Source organism: Macaca nemestrina, chromosome 17, assembly GCF_043159975.1.
Source record: "Macaca nemestrina isolate mMacNem1 chromosome 17, mMacNem.hap1, whole genome shotgun sequence".
In the NCBI taxonomy this organism is placed as follows: domain Eukaryota; kingdom Metazoa; phylum Chordata; class Mammalia; order Primates; family Cercopithecidae; genus Macaca; species Macaca nemestrina.
Genome location: NC_092141.1, coordinates 3,109,241 through 3,128,805, shown reverse-complemented (window position 1 = coordinate 3,128,805; position 19,565 = coordinate 3,109,241). Strand labels below are relative to the sequence as shown.

Genomic DNA, 19,565 nt, shown 5'->3' with positions numbered 1-19,565 from the left:
CACCTTATGTCATTTCATGGGAAATTCATTCTGTGCAGTGGGCAACATCTTGTTACACTACATTATAGGAAGGGGGGACGAGAGGAATGGGACACAACCCACCACAAGGCCAATCCATGCCAGCTTCTCAAAGTCCCCCCTATTCCCTGCCTACCACCACCCCAAGTACGTTCAGCCTGTGGGCATGTCCAGCGGCTGCTGGTCACCCCCAGGTGTCCCTGGCTCCACTGCCCGTGTCTTATAGGGTGCGGTATTAACCACTCCAAAACTCATTCGGTAACTAGGATCCAGCAGGGTCACTGGAAGCTGCACGAAATCCCGGCAACATTTCTGTGGGCAGTCAGCTTTCACACTCCCCTCCCCCCATTGCTGGAGACTCTGCCATGCACCCTAGCAGAACAGGGAGGCTTTGTGCCAACGACCTGCCTGGTAGCTCCGTGGGGTCTGGTGGATGTCAGACCTGCAGCTGGGGTTGCAGCCCAGAACGCTCCCCAGAACCTCCTTTGCCCACCCCAAGCCCCACACCTTTCACCACACAGGTCGTCCAAAATGTCTCTGAAATAGCTAAAGAAAACTATTTTCGACATCCAGGAGTAAACGAAAGAATAAACACCAGAAAGGCGAAGAGGCAAAGTCACCCCACGGCGGTGGGGCGAGGGGGTGGGTGAGGAGTGAGCCACCTCCAAACTTGCTCCTCGCCTGCCGGCACCGAGCGCAGAGCAAGCGGATCTCGGCCAGGCAGGCACCTCGCGGGCTCAGCCAAGTTGCAGAGAAGCAAATGGCAACACCGGCGCATGGAGCCGCCCGGGCTGGATCAATGGCATCCGCGGCTGCAGGCTTGGGGAAGGGGGCCGCGGTCTGCAAAGGCAGGGTCTGGGGGCGACGGACTTGGGGTCCCTCCGTCAGGGATCCACCCCGATGCGCCCTCCCAGCCGTCCTCCGATTCCGGCAAGGTCCTGCCCAGGCTCCTCGCACCAGCCAAGGTCTGGGGCGAAGCTCCGAACTCGCTCCCCGCGACGGTACCTGGAGAGGAGGCTTTTTGCAAACCAACACGGAGCCAAACACCCATCCGAAAAGTCCACCCCAAAGAAAACCGGACTGTAGCAGGAGAGCGGAGGGAAGGGGCCGGCGGCGCCGCCGGGGTTTACCTTTTCTCTTTATTCTGCCTCCGGGATTTGTGCAGGAGTCCGATGAGCACCACGGCGGCGCGGATCCCCGCCTTCCGGCAATGCCTCCTCCCCGCGGGCTGGGACATGGCGAGGCCTCCCGCGGTGCCCGACCTCGCCCGCCCGCGTCCCCGCAGCCCCGGCTCCGCGCGCTCCGCACCCGGCCCCAGCGCCCGCGCCCCGGCCCCCGGCCTCCGCCTCGCATGGGCCCCGCCCCGCCTAGGTGCGCCCCGGGGGTCAGGTGACCACGCGCTGCCCCCTCCCTCCCGGCGACCTTCAGCGTCTCCTCGGGGCCCGCGGGGCAGCCGCCGTCCGCTCCCCCGGCGCGGGCATTTCCGAGGCTCGCTCCGGGCGCGGCCCGGGCCGGCGGCTCCCGGCTCCCGCTCAGACGCGCCGCCCGCGCCGGGACCCGCCCCGGCCCCGCCTCCCGCGCCCCGGCCTCGGCCGCCCGGATGGTGGAGGACGCGGGGCACAGGGAGCGGGCGAAGCGCAGGAGGAGGCGGACAGCGCTCCCGGGACCCCCCTGCCCGGCTCCCAGGCGCGCTCCCAGGCGCCCTCCCCGGCCCCGGCCCCGGCCCCGGCCCTGCCTCCCCTCGCCCGCGTCTTCTGGTCCCCGCCCGCACTCCCGCCGGCGGCCCGGAGCTCCCTCCCCAGGCAGAGGCGGCTGCCGCCCTCCCCGGCCCGGCCCCGGATACTTCCCCGATGCTGTCACTGCCTTTAAAACAGAGGGCGAGAAAACAGGCACCGAGAGGAAACGCGCGTCCTCCTCGGTCCAAACGAAACTGCCCGCGCGCGGTCCCCGTCCCCTCCCGGACGCCCCGCGTTTACAGGGGGCACCTGAGCCCGGCGCCCGCCCCGGCTAGCAGCTCCCGGGCCCGGGTCCCCGGGTGGGAGCGTATGGATGGGGCGCGATGAGGCGGAATTCTGCCCCCGCCTCCCCCCAGAGTCGGCGCAAGGATCGCCGAGCGGGGGTGCAGGGTGGGCTGGGTCGGCTCCCCGCGAACACTGGCTCTCCCGGCCCTGGGAGTTTCACTCCACACCGGGTCAATAACCGACTTCACTGCGACCCCGCTTCCTCCTGGCGGGCCAGGCGCATCCCACTCCGCGCTCCCCGCGCCCACCCGGCCTGGGCGCTGCGCACTCCCCACGTGGTCCCTCCCGCCCCTGCCAGCCGCGCGCCAGCCTCCTCTCCTTCGGAAAGGAAGGGCGGAAGGTCGCGCCCGCTGCTGGGGAAAGGGCTGTGGCCTGGTCCCGACTATCAGCGCACGGTCTCGCTCACAAGCCCCCTCATCCACTTCCACGTGCCGTCCAGCGTCCCAGCCCCCTCCCGCCCCGCAGCATCACTCACCGCTTTGCCCCCCTAGGGAAAAGGAAGCGGGCAGGGGGCTGGAGGGAATTAAAGCAAGCCAATTAGTCCATCTTTGGAGCCAAAGAGGTCCCCCCCTGAGGCAATTTGCCTTGTTTGTTTGTTTGTTTTATACTCTGGTGTTCAAGCAGACACAGAAAATCCAGGCAGGGAGGGGACCCTGCTGGGTGGAGAGGGGAGAGGGACTGCAAACGAATTTGAGGACCTGAGGCTTCAGCCCGGCCTCTCGAATGCCCACAGCTTCCTGCTGGCACTGGAGTTGGGGTGGAGGGGAGGGAGCCGCAGGGTGGTTGTAAAATGGTCTATTTATGAAGCGGCCGTTACCACTGGCCTTGCCGCCCCCCACCCCCTCACTGCCGGGGTTGTGGGGGATCAGAGATATAGATAACCATGGACTTCTTTTTATAGCTAGAGATTTGAATGACCCGGGCCGCACTCCTGGGATTGGCGGTTAGGCGGGCTGCAAGTACTATGCCAGTAGTGACTTAAGAATTGGTCTGGAAAAAGAATAACATGAATGTCCTTGGTAGAGAAGAGGGAAGAGCTCCCAGCGGCATGCAGCCCAGAGCTTTCTCTTCCCCCCTCTCCCGCCGCGCTGTAGCACACAGCACCGGAGCACCCACAGGTTAGCTGATGGACTGCTCCAGTGAGATGGCAGGGAAGGTGATGAGGGCGCGGGCTTAGGTCTATCTTAGCCTAGGGTGTATTTTATGCATACACAGAAGGCTGCACCTCAACAGAAGGCCTGACCCTCCTTCCCAGCAGGTGAGAGTGTGGGAGCTCGTTCAGGTCAAGCGCACCGTGGGTAACGGGGTGGCTCACACCTGTAATCCCAGCACTTTGGAAGGCCGAGGCAGGTGGATCCCTTGAGTTGAGACCAGGAGTTCCAGACCAGCCTGGGCAACATAGTTAGACCCCATCTCTCCAAACAACTACAACAGGGAATTGGGATGATGAAGGCACAAAATCCACCAAGCAGGTTCCATTATTCATTCTCTCATTCTGGGGTTCCCAGCCCTTCCACAACCCCAGTGTGGCTGCAAACACAAGGCTGTCCCCCAAAAAACCATAGCCTCTCAGACCCTGACTCTTGAGTCTCTAAGAGGTAGAATTTCCAGGCAGTAAGAGGTTCCATCCTTCTGTCCCTGCCCTACAAGCTCGCCACCTTTGGTGCATAGACACCAATTCCCCTCCTTAACTCCGACTCCAGCCCCCACAGCCCATCACACCCACACCCCACAGAGGGAACCCCAAAGCACAAGAAAACCCATCAATAGCAGAGACTGGAACAACTATCAATGCTAGGCTTACCCATTCCACCAGCGTTTATTAAACATGTGCAGTATGTCCAGCTTTATGTAAGAGCCTAGGGCAAGAAAGAAAAATGGAAGACCATCCCTGCCCGAAACAAACAGGGTTAACACACACCAAACCACAAAACAAGACCATTTCCAGCCAGTGTGTGCAGTTAGCCCAGCCAAAGCTTCCCACAATTGGGCCACACGCCACCTCCTTCACAATTCTTTGTCTTAATGTCATGCTGCTCTGCCGTTTATTATTTTGCTTTAATTACATCAACTTACTTTTTTACTTAATTTTTTTTTTTTTTTTTTGAGACGTTGTATTGCTCTTGTCACCCAGGCTGGAGTGCAATAGCACAGTCTCGGCTCACTGCAACCTCCACCTCCTGGGTTCAAGCGATTCTCCTGCCTCAGCCTCCGGAGTAGCTGGGATTACAGGCATGCGCCACCATGCTGGGCTCATTTTGTATTTTTAGGAGAGACTGGGTTTCACCATGTTGGCCAGCCTGATCTCGAACTCCTGACCTCAGGTGATCCATCCGCCTTGGCCTCCCAAGTGTTGGGATTACAGGTGTGAGCCACCGTGCCCGGCCTTTACTTAATTTTAAAAGAAAACGTTCTTGCAACCCTAAATGAAAATCCATTATCACTTGCCCTTCCTACCATGAAAACAAATATAAATTTATTAAGTTCTACCTCAATACTGTTGCCTGACAAAGGCTCTAAGCTTGAAGCACCTTCCTTAAAAAAGCAAGCGGGCTGGGCGCGGTGGCTCACGCCTGGAATCCCAACACTTTGGGAGGCCAACGCGGGCGGATCACAACGTCAGGAGATCAAGACCATCCTGGCGAACACGGTGAAACCCTGTCTCTACTAAAAAATACAAAAACTTAGCCGGGCATGGTGGTGGGAGCCTGTAGTCCCAGCTACTTGGGAGGCTGAGGCAGGAGAAAGATGTGAACCTGGGAGGCGGAGCTTGCAGTGAGCCGAGATGGCACCACTGCACTCCAGCCTGGGCTACAGAGCGAGACTCAGTCTCAAAAAAAAAAAAAAAAAAAAAAAGCAGGTGGTGTGAGGTGTTAGTGACACACCTGCGCCAAACCCAGGCACCATCCTTGAAGAAATCAGAGTTCAAAAGAGAACGAACAGGGAAGAATTTTGACATTACTATGCTCTAAGGCCACATTCATGAGGCACGTTGGGATGGGCTGAGAAAGCTGGATACATGCAGACCACAGGAAATGCGGAGGGCAGAAGTCTGTGACGGCAGAGAAGGGGTCTTCCTCTAGGTCCTACCTCACCCAAATTATGCCCCACGGCATCCCAGCTCCCAGGACCTCCACGGCCTGTTCCAGCCTCCAAAGCTCACAGTCCCAGAGAACAAAGTGCCAGGCAGCTGCCAGCCCAGGTCTCTCTTCCAGTCCAGGGGAACTCCAAAGGCTGAGGAGGCCTGGGTGGGAATGAGGCCTGAGGCGGAAGACAGCGAAGTTAATCATGAACAGAGCGCAGACAGCTGCACAGCCCGTTCCTAAGGGGCCAGTGGGTTGAGGCAGACAGACACGCATGCCTGGCCCTGAAGAAAAGGGCCTTCTGTGCCTGGGGACAGGCTCCAGGAGACATATCCATGAGAAAGCGGGAATCAGCACCGATCCCCGTGCCCCTGGTCAGAGTCAGCCTGCAGCAGATGCCACCTCCTCCCCCTGCCCAGCCTCCAACTCCCAGCGCCCCACTGCTGGGCAGAATGACTGCCGCTGTTCTGGGCTGGGATTGGGGGTGGGTGGGGGCAATGAATGGGGGCAATGGAGCAAGGAGGGTGGGGCTTTTGATGAAAACCAGGTGTCTTCAAACGCCTTGCCCCTCCCCTCCACGGGCAGGGTCCCAGCCATTCCATGGACCACACAACCTTTGCAACAACACAAGGGTTATAAACAGAGCCTTGGACAGGACGGGCCAGCACCCCCGCTCTCTTCTGCCTTTCAGGGTATACACATCACACACCTGCTCTGGAACATCACTCAGAGGCCCCCTGGCACACAGCTGAACGCTCACACCTGTGCTAAGAACCCTCCATTCTTGGCAGGTACATCAGCGCCCCCTGCTGGGCCACAGCACAATTGCGTCTCTGGGATGCCCCCTTTGGAGGAAGACAGGAGGGGGCAGAGGGAGGCAGGAAGGCGTGGGGAAGGGAAGGATTGCAGTCATCTGAGGTCGGGAAGCAGTTTCTATTTTTGAAAAGAGAGAGATGGGCCGGGTGCGGTGGCTCACGCCTGTAATCCCAGCACTTTGGGAGGCCGTGGCTAGGCGAATCACTTGAGGTCAGAAGTTCGAGACCAGCCTGGCCAACATGGTGAAACCCTGTCTCTACTAAAAATACAAAAATCAGCCAGGCATGGCGGCGGGCACTTGGAATACCAGTTACTCGGGAGGCTGAGGCAGGAGAATTGCTTGAGCCCAGGAGGCGGAGGCTGCAGTGAGCTGAGATCCAGCCACTGCACTCCAGCCTGGGCGACACAGCAAGACGCTGTCTCGTAAATAAATAAATAACCAATTAAAAAGAAGAAGAAGAGGAAGGAAAAGAGAGATGCAGGAAAACTCTTTGCCAACATACTGACTCTCCTCCCAGCTTCTAAAATCCCGTCCCAGAGCCCACGACCAGCCCCCAAGAGGTCCATCCCACCACAATAGGGTCCTAGGCCTCAAAGACAAGCCTGGGAAACCTCAGCTCAGCCCAGCTTTCCTGCGGCCACAGACGTCATATGAAGCAGAGGATCTAAACTGGCTCAGGTTTTGGAAACGGATCTCCGTGACTTGTGTGGCATTTCCAAGCTCCAAGGAAAGGAAACCACGCTGAGGAAACCCACAGATCCCACTCAGTGGCAGGCACCCTGCGCTTGGGTACCCAGAGCCACGAAGGTGGAGCCTGCAGTGCCTGATGTCGATCAGAACCCCGCCGACTTCCTGTTCAGGGATTACGGAGAGTGGGTAGAGAGAGGAAGAAAGAAGTTCTTCATATATCGCTTGGGTTACTGAAGTTATTTAAAATACTTCCTTTTTTGAAGTTCATTTATGGATTTTTGAATTTTTGCTAAGCTGCATGACTATAATAATTTTTCCCACAGTGAAAACATTCAAAAGGATCCTTCTGTGTGTGAAATTTCTGATGAACAGGAAGAGGTGTTATTTTGCATAGAGGCTGCCCAGGAGTCAGTCCAGAGAATCGGGAGCTGATGAGGCCGAGGGCTGGGAGGCCTACAGCACAGTCCCTCTCCAACCCAAGGTCCCCCAGCCTCTGATTACCAAACCTCCTCAGCTGCTGCTACTCCCGAAGCCACTTCCAACTCTAGGGTTTCTGAGGCTGAGTGGAAAAGCCGGGAGCGAAGCTGTCTTTCCATAATATTAGCAACATTGCTTAGCAACGTCTTTCAAAGAGAGAACCAGCAGACTCTCCAAAACCCTATTCTGTTTGGCTCTCCAGAGAACAGAGTGGTTGCTTATACATGTATTATTTATATACTATTTTATATATCCAGTAACGCCTTCTGTGCCTGGCTTCTCCGGGAGATGACGAATTACAACTATGTGAGATTTCCAGGCGACTAGGGCTTTGGGTAGCAAAACTTTTTGTTTGCTTCCTTGCTGGCTAGCTTGCTATGACTGTAATGACCCTAGCTAGAGATTTCCCTCAAATGCCTCAACATGCTGTTGTCCTTTAAAGACAGGTTTGACACCAGGCGTGGTGGCCCACGCCTGTAATCTCAGCACGTTGGGAGGCTGAGGCGGGTGGATCACGAGGTCAGGAGTTCAAGACCAATCTGGCCAACATGGTGAAACCCCGTCTCTACTCAAAATACAAAAATTAGCCGGGCAAAGTGGCGGGCGCCTGTAATCCCAGCTACTCGGGAGGCTGAGGCAGGAGAATCGCTTGAACCAGGATGGCAGAAGTTGCTGTGAGCCAAGATCGCACCACTGCACTCCAGCGTAAGCAACAGAGTGAGACTCCATCTCAAAAATAAATAGATAAAAATAAAGGCAGGTTTGATGGAACCTCTTTGTGGTGACTCAAATCCGTTATTATTAATACCAACTACTATCATGAGCTCAAATGCAGTTAGGAACTGACAGGCCATTGAGGGGAGACATCCATTTGTCCCTACGCTTAATGGCCCCAAACAGCTGTGGTACAAAGACACTACAGTGAGGGAATAAAAACACACATGGGGGCCGGGCGCAGTGGCTCATGCCTGTAATCCCAGCACTTTGGGAGGCCGAGGCAGGCAGATCACGAGGTCAGGAGATCGAGACCATCCTGGCGAACACGGTGAAACCCCGTCTCTACTAAAAATACAAAAAAATTAGCCGGGTGTGGTGGCGGGTGCCTGTAGTCCCAGCTACTCGGGAGGCTGAGGCAGGAGAATGGCGTGAACCCGGGAGGCGCAGCTTGCAGTGAGCGGAGATCGTGCCACTGTACTCCAGCCTGGGCGACAGAGCCGGACTCCATCTCAAAATAAAAAAATTTTTTTTTAATTAAAAAAACACGTTGCAGTCAGACAAAGCTACCCCCAGTTTTTACTATGTATGCAGCCTTGGACTAGGAATGCACCCCCTCTGTGCCTCAGTGTCTTCATCTGTAAAATGGGAATAACAATAGTGCCATCCTATCAGCTACTGCAAGGATTCAGTGAGCATGCACGCTCTACACAAACACTTGCATGAAAATGTTCATCACCATTTTATTCAAAATAGCCAAAGTTGGCCAGACGTGGTGGCTCACGCCTGTAGTCCCAGCTACTCGGGAGGCTGAGGCAGGAGAATCACTTGAACCTGGGAGGCGGAGGTTGCAGTGAGTCGAGATTGAACCACTGCACTCCAGCCTCAATGACAGAGTGAGACGCCGTCTCAAAAAAACAAAACAAAACAAATAACCAAAGTCTGAAAGCAGCCCAAGTGTCCATCAACAAGCCGTGGCACATCCACGCAGTGGAATACCACTCAACAATAAAGACGAACAAAATATGGACACACGTGACAACATGGAAGCACCTCAAAAACAAGATCTAAGTGGAAGAAGCCAGATACCAAAACATGCTTAAGACGCTTACAATGTGATTTCATTGATGAGAACTTTTTTTTTTTTAATTGAGATGGAATCTCGCACTGTTGCCCAGACTGGAGTGCAGTGGCACAATCTCGGCTCACTACAACCTCTGCCTCCCGGGTTCAAGTAATTCTCCAGTCTCAGCCTCCCGAGTAGCTGGGATTACAGGCTCCCCCTACCACGCCCGGCTAATTTTTTGTGTTTTTATTTTATTTTTATTTATTTATTTATTTATTTTGAGATGGAGTCTCACTCAGTCACCCAGGCTGGAATGCAGTGGTGCCATCTCTGCTCACTGCAAGCTCCGCCTCCCAGGTTCACGCCATTCTCCTGCCTTAGCCTCCCGAGTAGCTGGGACTACAGGCGCCCGCCACCTCGCCCGGCTAATTTTTTTTTTTGTATTTTCAGTAGAGATGGGGTTTTACCGTGTTAGCCAGGATGGTCTTGATCTCCTGACCTCGTGATCTGCCCATCTTGGCCTCCCAAAGTACTGGGATTACGGGCGTAAGCCACTGCACTCAGCCAATTTTTTGCATTTTTAGTAGAGACTCGGTTTCACCACGTTGGTCCAGCTGGTCTCGAATTCCTGACCTCGGAATTCACCCACCTCAGCCTCCCAAAGTGCTGGAATTACAGGCGTGAGTCACCACACCGGCTGACTAGGAATTTTATTTTATTTTTTATTTTATTTTATTTTTTTTTTTTTTGAGATGGAGCCTTACTCTGTCACCCAGGCTAGAGTGCAGTGGTGCGATCTTGGCTCACCAAAACCTCCGCCTCCAGGGTTCAAGTCATTCTCCCGCCTCAGCCTCCAGAGTAGCTGGGATTACAGGCACCCACCACCACGCCCAGCTAATTTTTGTATTTTGAGTAGAGATGGGGTTTCATCATGTTGGTCAGGCTGGTCTTGAACTCCTGACCTCATGATCTGCCCACCTCAGCCTCCCAAAGTGCTGGGATTACAGGTGTGAGCCATGGCACCCAGCTTATAAGAAGTTTTAAAACAATCTAAGATACAAAAGCATTAGAACAATGGCTGCCTCTGGATGTGGGAGATTTTTCTGAAATATTCTATATCAGGATGGAAGAAGGATCCATTTGTCCGAAATGTATAATGAAGATTTGTGCATTTCGGCCGGAAGCGGGGGCTCATGCCTGTAATCCCAGCACTTTGGGAGGCCGAGGCAGGTGGATCACTTGAGGTCAGGAGTTCAAGACCAGTCTGGCCAATATGGTCAAACCCCGTCTCTAGTAAAAATACAAAAATTAGCTGGGCTTGGGGGTGGGAGCCTGTAATCCCAGCTACTTGGGAGGTTGAGGCAGGAGAATCGCTTGAACTTGGGAGGTGGAGCTTGCAGTGAGCCAAGATCACGCCACTGCACTCCAGCCTGGGCGATAGAGCAAGACTCCATCTCAAAAAAAAAAAAAAAATTATGCATTTTGATGAATGTAAATTTTACCTTAAAAAAGAGCTGAAACTAATAATAATAAAGTGGAGAGTGGAATTAGATGAAATAAGAATGGCAGGTGTTGATAACTGTTGAAGCTGAGGGAAGAGAAGTTCATTACACTATTCTATTCACTTTGTTCGCAGGACAATTTCCATGATAAAAAAAATTAAAGAAAATGTTCACAGTGGGGGAAAAGGTTAATAGTGACTATCTCTGCAATTGTGATTGTATTATCTTTATATTTTTCTTCTATTTATAAATTTTACATAAGGACTATGTATTGGTCAGGCACAGTGGCTCACGCCTGTAATTCCAACACTTTGGGAGGCCGAGGCAGGCAGATAACTTGAGGTCAGGAGTTTGAGACCAGCCTGGCCAACATGGTGAAACCCTGTCTCTACTAAAAATACAAAAGTTAGCCGGGCTTGGTGGTGCACACGCCTGTAATCCCAGCTACTTGGGAGGCTGAGGCAGGAGAATCACTTGAACCCAGAGGCAGAGGTTGCAGTCAGCTAAGATTGTGCCACTGCACTCCAGCCTGGACGAGACTCCATCTCAAAAAAAAAAAAAAAAAAAAAGGACTATGTATTAAGTTTGTAAATAAAGAACTATGTATTAATTTTGTAAATAAAATGAGAAGACAAGTAAATGTGGAAGCACCGTGAAAGTCATCTGTAAGTGGCCTTGTTCACTGTGCTATGGGAGTCGGTATCCTGCAGCTCACTGGGAAACCAGATAACCCAGCTTGACAAAAATGAGAATGAGCACCTGAGGCTTTTCCATCCCATCTGTAGAACCTCTCTCTGGCTCTCCATGTTTCCTCCTGATTTGTGTCTATTTGCTGTTTGCAAGACTTTTTAGAAAGACTAGGCCGGGTGTAGTGGCTCATGCCTGGAATCCCAGCACTTTGGGAGGCCAAGACGGGCAGATCGCTTGAGGTCAGGAGTTCGAGACCAGACTGGCCAACGTGGTGAAACCCCATCTCTACTAAAAATACAAAAATAAGCTGGGCGTGGTGGCGGGCACCTGTAATCCCAGCTACTCGGGAGACTGAGGCAGGAGAATCGCTTGAACCCGGGAGGCGGAGGTTGCAGTCAGCTTCGAGATCACGCCGCTGCACTCCAGCCTGGGTGACAAAGTGAGACTCCGTCTCAAAAAAATAAAAATAAAAATAAAAATAAAATTCACAGGTTGGGAACCCTTTTACCCGATTCCTAATAAATTCTAATTTATTTCCCTGTTGTCTGAATTCATCTCCTTCTCCTCTGTCAGTCCCTGAAGAGAACTCTGGGTTGGCTGTTCCTTTCCAGGGGGAAATGCCCCTCTTGGTGGGTGTAATCAAAGCCTTTCCGGCTTGGCTTAGTGGACAACGGCTTCCTTCGTGACAGAAGGAAGGACAACAGTTTCCTTCTGGACTCTGACTCACTGATGTGTTAATGATCCTTCCCACCCCAACATTAAGTCCTTTTAGCCTAAAAGGTAAACACAAAGCTCATCTTCCTTCGGTGTTGACACAAACTCACAGACTATCCCAGCTTCACCCAGCCAGGAGCTGAGCTGCAAACCTCCTGCTGAGGAACTGCAGGTCTGCAACATGCAAGCTTTCCACCAGGCCTGCTTTCTGAGGCTTTTCCACCCCACGTCCATAAGGAAAATCCTTCCAGCTGTCTAGCCTCCATCACTCCTGTTGTAATCAAAGCTCTTTCATTAAGCAATCTCCTGTCTACTCTTAGGGGAAAAAAATTCAGTTCCCGCTATCTGAACCCTGCAAGTCCCAAAGCAGCTTTAGAAACTGCGCTGGCCATCTTCCTTTTACCCAAGGCTCCAAACGCTTTGCCTCTGTCCGTTTCCTCCACCCCCAACCCCAACCCCAACCCCTTGCTCACTGTACCCACAAGGCAGAATCAGGGGCTATGCAGGTCACAAATGATGAATCACAAACGATGGATCACAGCTGATAACGAAAGGATTGAAGTATGCCAATCATGTCCTCCTTTTGAATACACTGGATCAGTTTCAAGGTTCTAGTGAGTTGGGCTGAGAGCATCTGTGCTATGAACACCATCCATCTCACCTTATATTGCAAGGGACACAGGGGGAAAGATGTTCCAACACCATCCCCAGGCAAGGCCAGTAGTGACCTTCATGTGGCCCCATGTCAGCAATAAGAAGTACACTCAGCATGACTCTGGGAAGGCGAATCTCTTGCCTTTCTTGGAGAACCTGGACGGAAACCATCTCAGCCCCACCCCGCCCCACCCTGCAAGATAGCAGGAGGCAGGAGACTTTATTAATGATGCACCGTAACTGAACCATCAAATGGGAAAATTGGGCCGGGCACGGTGGCTCACGCCTGTAATCCCAGCACTTTGGGAGGCCGAGGTGGGCGGATTGCTCGAGGTCAGGAGTTCGAGACCAGCCTGGATAACATGGTGAAACCCTGTCTCTACTAAAAATACAAAAAAGTAGCCAGTCATGGTGGCACGCACCTGTAATCCCAGCTACTCAAGAGCCTGAGGCAGGAGAATCGCTTGAACCCGGGAGGTGGCGGTTGCAGTGAGCTGAGATCGCGCCACTGCACTCCAGCCTGGTGACAGAGCAAGACTCCGATTCAAAAAAAAAAAAAGAGCGGGGGGAATTAACTGAGTTGTTTCTCCACCGTAGACCTGTCCCAAAAGAATGTTGCCTTTCAGAGAGGACTTCCTTGACCTCTCACCTGCGGGGCACGTCCTCAGTGATTCTGCACCTAGCCGCTGGCTTGTTTCCTTCAGGATTGTTATTCCAGGTTGAGGTTTTGGGTTTTCTGTTGTTGCTGGTTCATGTGTGTGCTTGTTTTTTCTCTCTCTGCCCCCCCGGCCCCCAGTGGAATGTATACTCCATGGAGGCAGATGCTGCGCACACCTTAGTCATCGCCCCACCCCACACTCAGGATGGCGTCTGCTCTACACTAGCCCGCAATAAATACCATGGGAAGAAAAGAAGGGGAACGAAGGAAGGGAGGAAGAGAGAGAAAAGAAGGAGGATTCTATGTTCTGGAGTCTCAGCTTCTTCTGCCCCAGAAAAACTTTCCCAGGCTTTTGACTTGATAGAATTGGATTGGCTGGAGGGGAGGGGAGGGGAGGGCAGCGAGGTCCCAGGGATGGAGACCCACCCTCGGCCCTGACATTGGAGGGATAAACTCAGATGGGCGTCTAAAGGGTGCTCAAATCCAGAGCCTCACGCCACCAGCCAAGGAAAGATGTCAAAGCAGCGGCTCAACTCGAAGGTCTCTCTTAGAGCACCCCTGGCTTTTAGATAACTCTGGGGAGGGCTCTAAAAATATTGTATTTCATGCCAACCCTAGACAGTGGACAAAGTCATATTTTTATTTATTTATATTGAGACATGGTCTCACTCTGTCACCCGGGCTGGAGTGCAGTGGCACAATCACAGCTCACTGCAGCCTCGACCTCCTGGGCTCAAGCAATCCTGCTGCTTTAAGCCTCTAGAATAGCTGGGACCAGAGGCACGTACCATCACACCCAGCTAAGTTTTGTGTTTTTTTTTTTCTTTGGAGAGAGAGGATCTCACTTTATTACCCAGGTTGGTCTTGAACTCCTGGCCTCAAGCGATCCTTCTCAGCCTCCCGAAGCACTAGAATTACAGGTGTGAGCCACTGCATTTAATTAATTAATCTATTTATTTATTTATTTATTTATTTATTTATTTATTTTTGAGATGGAATTTCACTCTTGTTGCCCAGGCTGGAGTGCAATGGTACAATCTTGGCTCACTGCAACCTCTGCCTGCCAGGTTCAAGGGATTCTCCTGCCTCAGCCTCCCAAGTAGCTGGGATTACAGGCGCCCGCCACCACGTCCAGCTAATTTTTGTATTTTTAGTAGAGGTGGGGTTTCACCGTGTTGACCAGGCTGGTCTCGAACTCCTGACCTCAGGTGATCTGCCTGCCTCGACCTCTCACAGTGCTGAGATTATAGGCATGAGCCACCACACACCCGGCTAGCCTATATTTTTAAAAGGCTTTTTAGAAAAATAAAGGAATGTAACTTGTTTCACATCCAAGGGTGGGAGGTCAACTCTTCACCTATTACCCAAGCCTGGGCCCTGAGCAGCTGGTGACCTGGACAGGTCTCTTCCCCTGAGTGATGAGAACGAGAAGGATCCCAATACTCCCCCAGGTTGTGGAGGAAACAAGATAACGTGGGCAGAAGGACCCGACACCCAGCACCGCCTTCCAGACCCTGAGGTCTAGAGAGGGTTGAGGCTTGCACTACATGGGGCTGGCTGCACAGGCGGCTGCCACAGCCTCCCTGACCCAGGCCTCCTCACCTGCCTGCCAGAAACTGCCGGGAATGCTGCGGGGTCAGGAGGAGCCAGAGAGAAGGGAAGGAGGAAAAGCCGTGGCCCTAGGGAGTCATCACACCCATCCCTGGGGTAGCCATGGCCCTTCCTGGCTGTACCTGAGACTTCTCAGAGGCCACATCAGTCACTTCCTGTTCCTTGCCTTAAGGGGATTTGGGGAACAGGCCAGGAAGTGACACTGAGCCCCAGCCATGTTCCCAGCCCATACTCTCAACATCTTCCTGCCTTTAGCATTTCTCTGATATCTACCATTCCAAGGTGACTTTCCTGCTTTTTAAAATGTCCCCATATCGGCCGGGCACGGTGGCTCAAGCCTGTAATCCCAACACTTTGCCAGGCCGAGGCGGGCGGATCAAGAGGTCAGACGATCAAGACCATCCTAGCTAACACCATGAAACTCCGTCTCTACCAAAAATACAAAAAAAATTAGCCAGGAGAGGTGGCGGACACCTGTAGTCCCAGCTACTCGGGAGGCTGAGACAGAACCTGGGAGGCGGAGCTTGCAGTGAGCCGAGATCGCACCACCACACTCCAGCCTGGGCAACAGAGCCAGACTCTGTCTCAAAAAAAAAAAAAAAAAAAAGTCCCCATATCTCCTGTAACTTTTCTCTCTACTTAATATTTTTCTTTAAATGGACTTAATTGGCCGGGCGCGGTGGCTCAAGCCTGTAATCCCAGCACTTTGGGAGGCCGAGACGGGCGGATCACAAGGTCAGGAGATCGAGACCATCCTGGCGAACACGGTGAAACCCCATCTCTACTAAAAAGTACAAAAAAAAAAAAAACTAGCCGGGCCAGGTGGCGGGCGCCTGTAGTCCCAGCTACTCGGGAGGTTGAGGCAGGAGAATGGCGTGAACCCAGGAGGCGGAGCTTGCAGTGAGCCGAGATCTGGCCACTGCACTCCAGCCTACGCAACAGAGCGAGACTCCGTCTCAAAAAAATAAATAAATAAAAAATAAAAAATAAAAAAAATAAATGGACTTAATTTGTAAATTAAATATTGCAAAGACTTCATGTTTTTTAAATTAAATATTATAAAGACTTCATGTTTTTTATTGTGTTTGTTTGTCTGCTTTTTTGAGACACAGTTTAGCTCTTCTTGCCCAGGCTAGAGTGCAAAGGTGCGATCTCAGCCCACTGCAACCTCCAACTCCCAGGTTCAAGCAATTCTCCTGCCTCAGTTTCCCAAGCAGCTGGGATTACAAGTGTGAGCCACCACACCCAGTCTTTTTCATTTTTTCAACAGGATCTTGCCCTGTCACCCAGGCTGGAGTGCAGCAGCATGATCACGGCTCGCGGCAGCCTCCACCTCCCAGGCTCAAGCAATCCTCCTACCTCAGCCTCCTGAGTAGCTGGGACTACAGGCCCTGGCCACCATACCCAGCTAATTTTTGTATTTTTTGTAGAGCCAGGGTTTTACCATATTGGCCAGGCTGGTTTCTAACTCCTGGCCTCAAGCAATTCACTCACTTCCGCCTCCCAAAGTGCTGGGATTACAGGCATGAGCCACGGTGCCCAGCCAAGAGTTTATGTTCACATCATAAATGGATATAATCATTTCTCATAAATAGAAGGTAAAGTAAATATAAGCCAGACATGATGGCTCATGCCTGTAGTCCCAACTACTCAGGAGGCTAAGGCAGGAGGATCACTCGAGCCCAGGAGTTTGAGCCCAGCCTGGGAAACATAGCAAGACTCTGTCTCTTAAAAAAAAAAAAAAGAAAGAAAAAAGAAAAAACAAAGAAAGAAAATATAATACCCTACTCCTTAGATGTGAACAGAATAGTATGGATGGAAGAAAATAAAGAATTAGAGCTGGGCGCTGTGGCTCACACCTGTAATCCCAAATGCTTTGGGAGGCCGAGGCGGGTGAATCACTTGAGGTCAGGAGTTCGAGACCAGCCTGGCCAATGCGGTGAAACCCCATCTCTACTAAAAATACAAAAATTAGCTGGGTGTTATGGCGGGCACCTGTAATCCCAGCTACTTGGGAGGCTGAGGCAGGAGAATCACTTGAACCCAGGAGGTGGGGCTTGCAGTGAACTGAGATTGTGCCACTGCACTCCAGCCTGGGCGACAGAGTGAGACTCCATCTCAATCAATCAATCAAAATTTAAAAATAAAGAATAACTTTACAATGGAGAAATCTGATGAAAAACACCATCTCAGCCAGGTGACCAAGACCAACATCAACAGTGGTCACTCATGTTGTTAGGATGTGATGAAAATGGTTCTGCCTGGAGCGGTGGCTCACGCCTGTCATCCCAGCACTTTGGGAGGCCGAGGTGGCCGCATCACCTGAGGTTGGGAGTTCGAGACCAGCTTGACCAACATGGTGAAACCCTGTTTCTACTAAAAATACAAAAATAGCTAGGTGTAGTGGCGCATGCCTGTAATCCCAGCTATTCCAGAGGCTGAGGCAGGAGAATCGCTTGAACCCGGGAGGCAGAGGTTGTGCTGAGCCAAGATCACGCTATTGCATTCCAGCTTGGGCAACAAGAGCAAAACTCCATCTCAAAAAAAAAAGAAAGAAAAATGGTTCTATACCTGGGTAGTCATCCTCTCAAAAACCTATATGCAGTCTAATGAGAAAAATATCAGACAAATCTAAAATGAGTGACAAGCATGCCTCAAAGCTGTCAAGGCTGCCAAAAACAAGTGAAGTCTGAGAAACAGTCACAGCCGAGAGGAGTCTAAGGAGCTGTGAAAACTAAATGTAATGTGGTTCCTGGAACAGAAAAGGACATTAGGGAAAAACTCTAAAATCTGAATAAACCATGCGTTTCAGTTATTAATGATAATACATCAGTCTAGGTTCATTAATTTTAGCAAATGGACCATACTAATGTTAATTATAGCAAATGGATCATACTAATGTACGTTATAGGGAACTGGATTATAGAACACATGGGGACTCTCTGCACTCTAAATTTTTCGGTAATTTTATTTATTTTTTATTTTTTTTAATTATTATTATTAAGACAGAGTCTCACTCTGTTGCCCAGGCTGGAGTGCAGTGGCATGATCTTGGCTCACTGGTTCACTCAACCTCTGCCTCCTAGGTTCAAGTGATTCTCTTGCCTCAGCCTCCCGAGCAGCTGGGATTACAGGCATGTGCCACCACACCCCACTAATTTTTGTATTTTTAGTAGAGATGGGATTTCACCATGTTGGCCAGGCTGGTCTCAAACTTCTGACCTCAAGTGATCCACCTGCCTTGGCCTCCCAAAGTGCTGGGATTACAGGCCTGAGCCACCACACCTGACCTTTTCTATAATTTTTAAACCTTAAAAAATAAAGTCTACCAGAAAAAAGTAAATATAATGAAAATTGAATAATGTTATCACAGTCTGGCTAAACACTGTTGCCTGTCCAAGGCCTGAGGCTTGAGACCCACTCTCTTTGTTAATAAGAAAGGTTAGCAAATGTTAGAAAGGTGTTAAAGACATATTAGCCCCTAACTGAGACATTCTCCATGAGGGGGTGAGCTGCACGGAAAGAGGGCTGCAAAGGGAATAAACAGCTTTCTCTCTGGGGATCAGTGTGAGGGAATGCCGTGTCCCATCCTCTTACCACCTAATGTCATCTCCCCGGGTTACACTTTGGGAATCACTGTGCCAGTTCATCCACTTCTACCCTCCTCCCTTCCTCATCTGGAGCTCGGAGAATGCGCAGAGGGCTCCCGCAGTCCCTCTGTGGGACAGTGTTCTCCCCCATGCTATGTGCATCTGTGGAAGAATGACCCCACACATCCCGAGGGGTCAACAACCCAGTACAGGTCACCATCCCAACTGTCCAAAGCACAAGTCCAAGGACAGGCCCTGCTCACCCTGGAGCGGAAGAATCACCTTGCAGGGCAGCACACAGCACCCCCTGGGTTCAGCATGTCACAGCTGCATGCACTTCCACACTTACTACTCCACTGGATCCTCTCAGCCCCATCAAGAAGGAACACGAGGCTGGCACCGTGGCTCATGCCTATAATCTCAGCACCTTGGGAGGCCAATGCAGGCGGATCACAAGGTCAGGAGTTCAAGACCAGCCTGGTCAACATGGTGAAACCCCACCTCTACTAAAAATACAAAAAAATTAGCCGGACGTGGTGGTGGGCGCCTGTAATCCCAGTTACTCAAGAGGCTGAGGCAGGAGAATTGCTTGAACCCGGGAGGCGGAGGTTGCAGTGAGCCGAGATCATGCCACTGCACTCCAACCTGGGTGACAAGGTGAGATTCTGTCTCAAAAAAAAAGAAAAAAGAAAAAACGCGAACATCATCCTCCTTCCAGGTGAGTAAACTGAGACCTAGAAAGGCTAATTCTTCTGTCCAGGATCACATAGCTACTAAGAAGCAGGACTGAGACCAGCCACGGCGGCTCACCCCTGTAATCCCAGCACTTTGGGAGGCCAAGGCGGGCAGATCACAAGGTCAGGAGATCGAGACCATCCTGGTTAACACGGTGAAACCCCGTCTCTGCTAAAAATACAAAAAAATAGCCGGGCATGTTAGTGGGCGCCTGTAGTCCCAGCTACTCGGGAGGCTAAGGCAGGAGAATGATGTGAACCCGGGAGGTGGAGCTTGCACTGAGCCGAGGTCGTGCCACTGCACTCCAGCCTGGGTGACAGAGCGAGACTCCGTCTCAAAAAAAAAAAAAAAAAAAAAAAAAAAAAAAAGAAGCAGGGCTGAGACCCAGACACAGATGGTCCTGTGGACACCGACTTCCGCAAAATCCAAAATGAAGAGGAACGGAGCCCCAGGAAACGAGGAGCTGACTCGGCCAGAGACTCCCGACGCCCGTCACCAGACGAAGCGCAACCTGCCTTTCTGCCC

At 51.9% G+C, this 19,565-nt stretch overlaps 1 protein-coding gene across 8 annotated transcripts in view; it reads right to left on the bottom strand.

Moving 5' to 3' along the window:
* The window catches only part of LOC105471797 (RAP1 GTPase activating protein 2), a 293,214-nt gene that overhangs the window by 189,863 nt on the left and 83,786 nt on the right, over nucleotides 1–19,565 (bottom strand). The window contains exon 1 of one of the 8 annotated variants that reach the window (XM_011724548.3): nucleotides 1,149–1,304. The exons of the other annotated variants lie outside the window; for them this stretch is intronic. Within the exon in view, the coding sequence (XP_011722850.1) occupies nucleotides 1,149–1,255 (107 nt within the window). The 5' untranslated portion in view covers nucleotides 1,256–1,304. Of the gene's footprint in view, nucleotides 1–1,148; nucleotides 1,305–19,565 lie in introns of those variants that run through there. 8 annotated transcript variants of the gene reach the window in all.